This window comes from Pongo abelii, chromosome 2 (genome assembly GCF_028885655.2).
Source record: "Pongo abelii isolate AG06213 chromosome 2, NHGRI_mPonAbe1-v2.0_pri, whole genome shotgun sequence".
Taxonomy (NCBI): Eukaryota; Metazoa; Chordata; class Mammalia; order Primates; family Hominidae; genus Pongo; species Pongo abelii.
The window spans coordinates 62,022,121-62,034,858 of record NC_085928.1 but is presented as its reverse complement, the minus strand read 5'-3'; the positions used below and the strand labels follow the sequence as shown (position 1 = coordinate 62,034,858).

General features: G+C 32.8%; 1 protein-coding gene across 5 annotated transcripts in view; it reads right to left on the bottom strand.

Moving 5' to 3' along the window:
- Nucleotides 1-1,135: 1,135 nt before the first annotated feature.
- The window catches only part of CADM2 (cell adhesion molecule 2), a 1,121,146-nt gene continuing 1,109,543 nt past the window's right edge, over nt 1,136-12,738 (bottom strand). For 4 of the 5 annotated variants that reach the window (XM_024245141.3, XM_054551669.2, XM_063721866.1 and 1 more), the window contains 2 exons: nt 9,062-9,187; nt 1,136-8,140 (listed from right to left, as the gene is read on the bottom strand). In XM_024245141.3, the coding sequence (XP_024100909.2) occupies nt 8,022-8,140; nt 9,062-9,187 (245 nt within the window). In that variant the 3' untranslated portion in view covers nt 1,136-8,021. The remainder of the gene's footprint in view (nt 8,141-9,061; nt 9,188-12,738) is intronic. The other variant, XM_054551667.2, reaches the window with a different exon arrangement.

The window sequence follows — 12,738 nt, the reverse complement described above, 5'->3', positions numbered from 1 at the left end:
TATGAACCAGAATTTCTAGTGTGCCTTCAATTCTATACATTATTTGACCAAATTAAGAATTGCCATTATGAAAACAGAGTGGATTTACCTAGCAAGCACGGGTTCCATATTTATATACAGTTGAAAAGCTGCATAAGAGTGGGCTTTTTGGGTAATTTTTTTTTAAAAAAAGAACACATGTGGATGAATGTTTTACTTCAAATGCCATTATTTTCTTTCAGATGTGCTGAATCTGAACTTTGATACAGTGTCAAATTTCCTAACCTGTAATGCAGGGCATTTTTTAATATTAAATGGAAAAATTGTGAATTAAAAACAAAATTAAACGTTATTTAATAAAATAAACCAGATACAAAATCTTGCCTTGTATTTACAGATAATTTTAATGGAATATTTCATGGTCTAACACAAATATGAGACCCAATGACACTAAATCTTTTACAGCCTTTGGCTTACCCTGTATAACAAAATCTGTTATTTAAAGTAGACTATAAAATACTTTATGGTAAGTCAACTTCCAAAGACACAAAGAAAATCCTCCATAAATTTAAAAGCTTATCTGAAATCCTTATTGGCAGAAGCTTAGGTTGGATATATGATTAATTGCATTATCTTAGGTAGCTGAAATATATAATACTGGTTAGAGTGTGAAGGTTAAAAAAAAATAGGTTTAGGTATTTTTGCTTCTGTTCCTACTCAACATTAGTAAACACACATAAGAGAATGTAAAATTACCTTTACAGAGTTTTAAAATTTTGGCAATCTCAAGCAAATTTCCCTAAGTCAGCAACATTTTTTTTTTACCCTTAGTCATCACTTTACAAGGTTCATATATTCCAAGGAATAACGATTAAATGTTGTACAAATAAGATAACATTTATTTTACTGATGATTAATTTTTAAAACTTCCACTTAGAAATTTACAAGGAAAATGGGCATCATCGAGGAAAACTAAAATGGATGGATGATGTATGCAGTTGAAAAAAAGGTATTCAAAATAATGTGTTAGGCATAAAGAAGTATGTTTTGTACCATCGTTTTAATGACCTGTCACTGGAAAAAAGAAAGTTCCATCTTTCAATGTCTGTTTTCAAGGTTAAGAAAATGTACTAAATGAATAGACAATTCAGTAATGTCCAACAGATAACTAAAATTCAAATTTTATTTTTCCATATTTATCAGACAATTTTCTTCTGACAAGACTTTACTGAAAGATGAAGTGCAAATGGGAACCCTGTAAAAATGTTTATAAGAGTTGTACATGACATATTTTAAGCGCCGCTAAGTACACATTGAATACTTTGTAAGTATATAGGCATATCAACATGCAAGTGTCATGTACCAAATATTACAATATGCATTTTGTTTTTTGAAAATGTTAATGATAAGAGTAGATTCAATAACTGTGTTTCTCTATTTTCTGTGCTTATATGGTTAATTTTGTTGGATCTTCTTTATAGCACAGAATTTATTTTTTATGCTGTCATAAATATACCCTTCCAAAAGTTATGAATTTCATGTCATATAAATAGCACATTTTATTTTTGAAGCTACATTACCGGGAACACCTGCATTTCTGGATACCATTTACAGAGATAAGTCTTTAAATTATTTTTAACATGGCAGACTTGTTCTAATGTTGGTTATGTTGAAATGTTTATGATAAAAATGGAGCTTTCTTGAGGGAATATTTTTTGGTTGAATGAAAAGCTAAACAACAAATTCACAAATATTGATGTGAATGCAATATGAAGAAAACAGGTCAGTAATCTCAAATTCATAAATCCTTGGTTGATGACTTAACTGCGTCATTGAATCTACAATAAGTACAGTAGGTACAGTTAAATAAATTTGTAAAAAGATTAAAATTGTGTACATTTATAAGGAGAAAGAGTACTAGCTTTGAAAAATTTCTAGATTATTTTTCTTTCTATTTATGAGATTTATTCAATACATTAAAAACACAGAGAAAAGCAAAAAGGATAGAGATATAACAATTCAGTTTACATTTCATAGTTTTTTAACCAATTGGTGACCACTGCTTTCAAACATCAATATTTTATTGCGTATGATTTTCACTATCAGTAAATATAAAGAGAAAAGTGTCTACTAGTATCATGTACACGAAAAAGCATTTGAAGAAAGAAAGCTTTTGAGGTTTGACAGTACTGTTTGCAAGTGTAATGTTGCATTTCATACCGCACTTAAAATTCCATGTAGTTACTGCTGCTTTGACCCTGGATGTGGGAAAAGTGCTTAAGTGCTGAGCCCTGGTAGGTTTTTGTTTTGCCCCTGCAATCTTCAAATATCTTTTAACTTTTCTTCTTTTGAAATATACAGTATATTTCGTAGGGGAAAATAGCGGGGGTTTTTTTGTTTGTTTTGTTTTTGTTTTTTTTAACATCTTTTTCACATTTGGGCCCATTCTCTCCAAAATAATCATACATTTCTTGAGATATATATATATAACTTGAGTTTCTTGAGTTATATATATATGACTTCTTGATATATACATATGCATATAAAATATGTGAAGATCAACCAAATATTATTGATAACATAACCACATAGCATAGAAACATCTTACTTTAAGCATATTTTAGAGATTCACCATTATAATTTGAGATATTCATGTTTTTATTTTTTCCTACAGAAGAATCTGTCATTTCTTTTAGAATAACTAAATTACATCATTGAAAAATTCTTACCATGTCTATGCAGACAAAATGAAGTGGGCATTTGTGGCAATACTGTGCATTATATGAGGATTATTTATTAATGAGGAGAAATTTGTAAAATACTTAAATTTGTCTCATACAGATAATACTACTTGGTAAAATAATTCATATACATGATTTTTACTTAAAACAGCACGAATTTATAAGAAATTGTTACATTTTAAAAATTAAATATCAGATTGGATCGCAAAGTGTTGCCATTTTAACTATTTTTAAAAATCAATACAATTATATTAACATTGAAATACTAAATAGGCATGAGAAGGATTATTCTTATAAAGTTATAATATTTTGCCTTTAGGAAAAGCTAATGATAGAAAAGGAAAAACAAATGCAGATTCATACACCATAGAATACACCGAAGAACTTGGCTTTTGAGATTTCCCAGGGGGTGGGGAGTGCACTGTTATAATAGTTCCATAAGAATGCTTCCTGGGATATCTGGTAAATAATTATTTCCTCTATTTATATTGAAGTATCATAGCCCATGTTAAAAGTGAGAGGTAGAAGGATTATTGTAAGTATGCATGGCAGAGAACTTACCAGCTATATCCAATAACTATTGCATTCAATATTAATAATCTCAATACATAAAAATGCTGATGATTTTAGAACCCATTCTTATATGTCGTCCCCTTTAACTCTCTTTATTATCTTGCTACTTTCAATCCATTGCCTTTGGAAGGGTATGAGTGCAAAGGGCTTGTTTGGGGGTAGAATAGAGAGAGAAAGGGAAAAAATGAATAGAAAAAGAAAAGATATTTAAAAATTCCCATTAAGATACAGTGACTTTAACTATTAAAACTACCCTATGTTCTTTCATTGAATACATTTGTACTTATAATAAAAGTGCTACAATCTATGAAAACACACACACATTTCAAACAAAATTGAAGAATTCCCAATTCAATGAGATATGAATCAAAATTTAAAACTCAGGTTATTTCTTTCTCTGCAATAACACCAAAAACTAATCCAAATAAAAACGTTACTGTGTCACATTAATAAGAAAAACTTAACTTGTCCTTGAATTAGTTGTATTTTTAATGAATGCCTTAGTATGTGAGAGGTGAAGATTAGCAACCTCTTGGATCTTGCTGAAGAATTCTTTAAAATCCCTTTGCATTAAGTATCCAGCAATAGAACTGCAGATATTGCACTGAGTATATTTCAATATTGCCAGTGTATATTTCAAAACAAATTCTATTATCTACACTAAGATTTCCTCTTTCCCAATATTCAAAATGCATATTATAATTACATGGGTTTCCAACATCCATACACAGCAAGTACAAGATACTTACATGTACGTACACTGTAGTTACCTATATTTTGCATAGTTTTTAGTGTGTACTTTGTGCCACTTAATAAAAAGCATTACTCAACAGTAATTCTCATTGGGTGTTTCATTCATTTGGCTGTGATTACTGGTTATTTTTTGTTTTGTATTGTTTTATCAGAAATTACCATTTGCAAAGGGAAATAATATTGGGCAATTTTAGCGACTCTAAGTAATTAGCAATACCACGGGAAAGTTGCGGTAAGACATGAGGTTTTGCATTTTCTCCACAATTAAAAAGCATAATGTAAAATTTAATATTTGTTGTCCACTAAATTATCTTGATGTCCAAAGAAAAACAAAAGGCATTTGAAATGTTCCCCTTGGTAACACTTTGCAATAAGTGGCACTAAATTACACGATAACTGCTATGTTACATGGAAGAGCCATCACTCTCAAACAGCTGCTATACATGTGCCTATATGGAATCTCAATGCTGTTACAATCATGAGTACATAATTACAAATGAGCCTGTACTTTTGATTGAGATATTTATATTTTTACAAAGAAATAAAAATAGACGAGGTGTTAGTTTCTTTGCCATATTTAGGAAAGTTAGTTTTCTTTCTCTATTTGTTATTTTAATTGTGGAGTTTCAATGAAAGATTAAGCATCTTGAATCAATATGAGATCATCCAGTTTCTAGATTAAACTCCAATATCAGGTTCCTTAAACTGCTTCTTGGATTCTCTGGTAAAAGAAAACAAGTTGAAATTTCTCTCTCTTTTTGATTTCTCTTTCTCTCTTATACACACACATACACACACACACAAATATGCACACCATCAATACTCTGCTCATGCGCTCTGTCTTTAATCTTGCACTCACAAACATTTCTTTTTCCTCCTACTTTTGATAATAATCCTATCTAGAACACACAAAAATGGAAAATAAAAAAGAAAAGAAAAATGCTGCTTAGACTTGATTTTGATGGAGGACAATCAATTTACACTGTAAACAGTACACTGGCAGAGAATAGCTACTTTTGGTAAAGAATAATGCTCCATATTCTACTAAGGGTGTGTGTGTGTGCACACTGCTTCCATTGAGTTCCCTACCTACTGTGCTCACTTAGAAAAGACAGAAATTGACTCTATGTGCACACAAGTGTGCACGTTCCAGACAATGAAATTGACATCATTCTCATTTAGAAATATTACGTCATTATTTTCTGATTTGTTGGAATAGAAATGAGCATAATTTTTACAATTTATTTTTTGTTTGGTTGAAAATTAAATAATGTTTAAAGGTATGAAAATATAACTTCATTGATATTATTTTCTCCAGTTCAGAACATGGCGTCTCATTTAAATCAAACTATATTTAACAGGCAAACATTTAATTAGATCCCACAAATTATAATATACCAGCATTTATAACTAGTATAATAATCTAGTTGTTTTAGCTAACTGGTTTTATAAGAGTTCTAATGAGATTTTATATTACTCTGAAGGGTTAAAAGAGTCAAAAATCATGAAATGCAACCAATTTTGGATTTCTAATTTTACAGTGCTATAAATAACGATTGAGTTATTTAGGCAACAATTTAGTTGTTGGAGCCAAGTAGAATATAGATGAAATGAAGAGGGATGTAAATACGGCATCGATGAAGAGTAGCAATTTTGTAAGTGCATCCTGAAATTAGGCTTTAAATAGTAATTGATGATGCAGTTCATACAACTTACTTCTGTAATAAGAACCTTTCCATTTTGTACTAACAGGATGAATTTTGCTTTGTGGAGTCTTTCTAAAGATTATGCATTGAAAGATATGAACAGTTTATAAACCTATTCTAGTTTCAATGTGTCTAGTAGCACCTACCTGATTCTCTCAAACTACCATACTATATTAACATATTATTGCATTTTTCCACAGATGGTATGGAGTGAACTGTAAAAACAAGCATGCAATCACATTAATGCAGACTTATTTCCTTAAAATGTCATACTGTATATGATTTATTATGTTAACACTCAACCACATCATATTATTTATGTTCTGTATATTCTGAAAAAGTGCTGCTTGACTGACATCGTCCTTTTTCTTTTATAAGAAATCAACAAGATAAATGCTTCAACAATCAAAAAAAACTTGAAAATTCTAACATTTTCCTTAAAAGATTTATACTTTTTTGATAAATAATCAAAGATACAGCACCCTTGTCTTTCATTTGATATTAATACATGATGTTGTACTCAACCATTCTTATTCCCCAAAAATATATTCCACAATACTATTTTTAAAACCATAGGCCATCATGCGTCAGACATCACAAGTATAGCTACCATATTGTCATATTTGTTTCCTTCTTAAAGGTGCAATGCTTGTAAATGGGATTTTTTTTAAATCTAACTGGAGTTTTATTCTTTAGCATATAATAAATTTAATGAGAACTAATCTAACAATATTTTATTTTACTAGAAGAAATAATAAGACTTTAGATTAACTGTGTCATATTTAAGAATACAGCATTTCTTAATGGTTAAATACACCAAAATCTTAAAATAATCCAGAGAAAGAGACTTTCACTTTGGAGTTAAAAGCATGGCAGAAATTCTCTATCACTCACTGTTTCATCAGTTTGTACCTCACAAAATGCATAGACAGGAATTTAATATAAAGAATTAGTTCATTTACACAGAAAACATATCTTAAACACTTCTTTTTGGCAAACCAACATAGGTAAGCAGCTCTGGAACTGCAAAATGAAAATTTGTAAATTTTTAGCAAACTAAAATTTATTTTTAGGTTATTATTCAACTGTGGTTGTAATTTAAAACCTGAGGCTGTGCACTGGTTGTTAGCTTAAAATTACCTTTCCTTATAACATTGTGCTTCCATTGTATAACAAATAAAAATTAACAAGAACTAGAAAAATTTGTTGTTGAACAGTGCTAGGACATACAGACAAAAATACTAATACATGTTATCTACTTATAATATTGGTTTAAGTAATATCTAAAGGGATATAATGGACGTTAGAAAATGCTTACTTATGACTGAATTACATACAGCCAAAAAAGTTAAATATGTATCAAATAATGTTTAATTGGATTTATTATATGCACTATATACAGATACTAAAATGTCTGAAAATTGTGCCCTATGGATACTTCAATATTGTTTAGGCAGGTGAATCTTTATGAAGCAAATAAATTATAGAATCAAATTAGAGAAATGAGTTAAATCTTTGTGATTCCAAAAGAAGTAAATCATTTGGAATAATTTATTAGTAAATGAAGCTACAATATCCTAATAGTAAGATCTATATAATTATAGAAGATACCACGTCATGACTGCAATTCGTACACATGGCTCCTGTATCAAATACTATATTTCAATAGCAAATCGATACAGCTTTACCAGTATAATCTCCAACATTCCAAAAACTACACTATAGTGTTTTTTTTAATTTTATGTTTTCTAGGACATATGTTTCCAAAGCATGTTGTCTTTGAAGACAGACATGTAGAAAACATTAATTGTAAACCTCTAACCTCCACTTATTCTTAAGTACATTACGTCCTTCCCTAATCCTGTTACTTGTGAAAGCTGTCCAATGGCAAACTGATAAGGTCTATGACTTAAAGGGGAAAAAATGGGGGAAAACCTCTGCATACATTTTTTAATGTATAAAAACCACTCAATATCATGATCCAAGGAGATGATTAACATTGTTAAGGCTGTATATTCAAGCACTGTATGTTAAAAGAGCAATGGTGTGAAATTTAGGCAGTAAGAAATGTCCTGCATTATGGATGGTACAGTAATTAAAGAATGATGCTTTCAACAGCTGATTGTTGGTATACACTGGCTACTGATAGCAGTACAGTATGGGAGTTAATAAGGGTAGCAGACGATGGAAGAAATGAATTCTGAAAGATGATAGCCAGTTTTCTCCAGCATTCAGCCTGGTAGTAAAACTCAGAATCTTGGCCTGCATCTTAAATGAAATACTCTTTTTTCTCTTCAGCATTGACTTGGCTGCCTTCAGCATTGATAATGGCTGTATCAGCATCTGGTGCATCTTCAGCTCCTTTAGCTTCATTTGTTAAATACGTTCCTGCGTATATTGGAAGAAAAATATGTTAGCTCTGTGAGACTGGTAAAATACCCAGCATTAAAACTACATTATTTAGGAAGAAACTTTTGCCAGATTTTTGAGACCTAATACGCTCCCGATTGACTCTTCTAAAGTTGCACTCTTGCCTTACAGTTTTCAGATATGGCTTGATTTACTACAGGCAAGAGCCAAACTGAAATGGGTAATAAGTAACTGTGACTTCTTTAATGATGGATAAAATCAATATGAACCTTATAGCTTTAGCAAACAGGGTCTTTTTTTTTTTTTTTTTTTTTTTTTTTTTTTTGAGACGGAGTCTCGCTCTGTCGCCCAGGCTGGAGTGCAAGTGCAGTGGTGCGATCTCGGCTCACTGCAAGCTCCGCCTCCCGGGTTCAAGCAATTCTCCTGCCTCAGCCTCCCGAGTAGCTGGGACTACATTTTGTTAAGATCTTAAAAGTGGTCATGTCAAACTTGTCACTGTTTATTTTGGTAAACTTCTTTAAAAGTAGGTTATAGCAATAAAGTGGTACCTGGCCCGTTGCACAATATTTATTTTCCTCACTAAATATGGCTACACAGATGTTCACAAACTGACAAACAAAAACATCAACCAAATAGTTGTAGTTGGATTTCAGTTCCAGATATAAATTACAAACTTTCTTCCATATTTTTTCTATTTTTCTGAGCCAGTGGCTTACTTTATGACATCTGGCCATTGGCTAAACATTATTTTGCTAAGCCAATCCAACTTTAAATTTAAGTAAAATAATTAAGAATTCGCTGAAATAATTTAGCATTTCTCTCTATCTCCCTATTCTATGCACACGTACAGAAACATATATGCACTGATATCATATTTTATAATGAAGTTAGTCTAGAATATTTTGCCAACATTGAGTACTCTGACTAAATATAACATACCTTTATGCCTTGCCAGATATCGACCAAGCAGAAAGATAGAACACAGCGTGACAAATACAACTACAGCCACTATTCCTCCTATGAGAGCATGGTCAGGGCCATTCTGGCCAGCCAAAGCATTAGGATCTGGAAAAGACAAGAAAATATTGTTCTAGTTAATGTGTTATTTAGTCATAGAATACATAACTGCATTAGAATGAGTTATTTTGAAAATTAACACAATTTCTATTAAATAATACATTAATGTGTGTTACACCAGTCATCCTGTGAACAAATATTATAATATACAAGGTATCCGGGGATATAACATTTGATATATGAATCACTATTGCCTTTGAGCTTACATTTTAAGGAAAAGATTGGATAAGCAAATATACTTATACAATTTTGTATAGCTATAGGCCTTTCCTTCCTCCTCACCTCCATCTGAAAATGTGTGTGTATGCCTGTATATTTCTTTGGTGTGAGTAACACAACTATACTGTTATCTAGTTAAAATAATGTCAGGAGAAAGCCTGGGGCCGAAAATGATAATTTGAAATTTATCATTATATAAATGTTATTTACAGCTATGGAAATTGACTAATTCACCCATTGGTGTCTAGATGGAGAAAAGAAGAGGTCTGAGAACTGACCACTGGAAACTTCCACGTTTAAAATTCAGGAAGAGGAAGAACTTCCAGTTGTGCACACTAAAAAGGAGATAACATTCAGATAGGAAGCAATATTGGAGAAAACACTACTTGATCAAAGAGAAGCATGTATTTTGGCGGGAAAGCAGGGGTTGAGACTGTTAAATGCTGTTGATAGAAAGAGGAAGATAAATACTCAGCATCAAGATTTAGATGCCGGTGGAACTTGTGATTCTAGAGAAAGTGATTGGAAAGAGATAAATTAATAATATACTTTTATGTTCTGCGTTTACTAGGATTTTACAGGCAAGAGATCAGCCCAGAAAAGGATGGCCAGTTTTCAAGAAGAAATGAAAAGGTCATTTTAATGATCGTCATTCTAACTGGTGTGAGATGATGTCTCATTGTGGTTTTGATTTGCATTTCTCTGATGGCCAGTGATGATGAGCATTTTTTCATTGTGGAAGACAGTGTGGCGATTCCTCAGGGATCTAGAACTAGAAATACCATTTGACCCAGCCATCCCATTACTGGGTATATACCCAAAGGAATATAAATCATGCTGCTATAAAGACACGTGCACACATATGTTTATTGCGGCACTACTCACAGTAGCAAAGACTTGGAACCAACCCAAATGTCCAACAATGATAGACTGGATTAAGAAAATGTGGCACATATACACCATGGAATACTATGCAGTCATAAAAAAAAGATGAGTCCATGTCCTTTGTAGTGACATGGATGAAGATGGAAACCATCATTCTCAGCAAACTATCACAAGGACAAAAGGCCAAACACCGCATGTTCTCACTCATAGGTGGGAAGTGAACAATGAGAACACATGGGCACAGGAAGGGGAACATCACACACCGGGGCCTGTTGTGGGGTGGGGGGAGGGGGGAGGGATAGCATTAGGAGATATACCTAATGTAAATGACGAGTTAATGGGGGCAGCACACCAACATGGCCCGTGTATACATATGTAACAAACCTGCACTTTGTGCACATGTACCCTAGAACTTAAAGTATAATTAAAAAAAAAAATTATATATATATATATTATATATATATATATATATATAAGAAGTGAAAAGGTCAAAAGAATACCCAGACATTTGGGCACTCAAAAGTTTGGAAAATTAGCTCTTTATAGAAGGATGAAACTGAGTGAAGACCTAGGCAATAACATCCACTAAGACTCAGCCCTATGACAAAGATCAGATTGAGTGTACTTCCTGCTCTCCCAGGTTCATTGTTGCAGATAGCCTCAGGATAGCTATTTATAATTTACAGATCTATTTAAAGGAGAGTGAAAGTAACGAAATAAATTAGCCTTGGCAAGAATGCCTTCAAAAACTAGAGCTGGATTATAGGAACATTAATCTGACAAATAGATTGTGAGTCTTCTGTATTTTTAATGTAACTGCTGTGTCAAAGGATCATATGTCTAGATAGCAAAAAATCTGACTGTTTGAAACTTCAAACAACGTCTAGACACCTAAACTTGCTGAATGCAAAATGTGGACTATAAAAGCTATGTATCCCTGATGGAGGACATACTCCCTGACACCTACTTCAAATATAGTCATGGACTATGACTAACTAGGTTGAACTCAACAGAAGGTAGAATTTGGGAAAGCAAAAAAGAATGAATAGAGGAGAATCCAGGTTCGTCAGGGAACAACAAACCTTGCCAAGACAGAGGGGACTTGTAATGCCAGCCTGGCATGTTTTTATAATTGCTACAGATCCCTGATTACCCTGTGTATACCATTCTTGGTTTAATTCCAAATGGGAGTATTTATTATCATGAAGTGCTTCTCCTCTATCATGTGTATTGTGTATGCTATGGAGAGGAGCATTAATAACTTGTCTTCTTTTCACTTCTTTTCACCAGATATGGTGAAGAGAATTGTGCATATCTGAGGATCTTGAGCTTTGAATTGGATACGTTGGTTTGATGGAACTTTACGTTGTTTCTTTAGATGGGATGTGGTAGTGGTTTGTGTAAAGGAAAAGAGGTGAAAAAATATTTGGCGATCAGAAGGGTATATTGGGGCAGAGGTTTCTAGCTGATAACAAACATTTTCTTTGCTTTCAGTTGTTAGAACTAGGCATTTTCCAGTCTCTGTTACAGTTGATTAAACAAAGTGATTTGCATTCTAGACAACTAAATGAAGGCTCAGCCGATAAAAAAAAACTCACACATGTAAGCCTCCTGGGTGATCTCAGGAGATGAAAGTTGAAGATAAGAGAGTCAAAGGAGTAAGTGAAGCTATTGGTCACTAAATCTCTGCCTGAAAAAAGAAAAATTAACAATACATGCTTTGTTTCGTTCTGTTTTATGTTTTGCCCAGGCTGGAGTTCAGTGAGTGGCATGATCTCAGCTCACTGCAACCTCCACCTCCCAGGTACAAGCGATTCTACTGCCTCAGCCTTCCAAGTAGCTGGGATTACAGGTGCCCGCTACCACAGCTAATTAGCCTCGGCTAATTTTTGTATTTTTTTAGTAGAGACAGGGTTTCATCATGTTGGCCAGGCTAGTCTCGAATTCCTGACCTCAAGAAGAAATCCACCCACCTCGGCCTCCCAATGTGCTGGGATTACAGGTGTGAGCCACTGCACCCAGCCTAACAATACAGCTTTGAAATGCCTGTTGCGGGTCGGGGTGAGGGGGTGGGGGAAGCTTTACTTTAAAAACATTAAACGTTAAAATTAAAGTTATTAGTTAATTTTAGCTCTCTAATATCTATTTCTTGTATTTCTCTACATTTCTATCATTGCCCATGAATCTCCAAAAATGAGGAAAAAATAAACCTGTCATATTTCTGAATTCTCTATTCGTATTACTTGCGATATCCTTTGGAATCAGTTCAAAAACCCACCTCTTGCTCAAGTTTTCATATACAGACAGTCATAAATCATATCCATTTTATTTGCTGAATATCTTGCAGAACGGGCCCTCTTTTAGAGAACTTAGAAATCATTTTTGTTCATACATCTCTGCACCTGTCTTTTTTGCTGAAGGTAAATTCTAAAAGG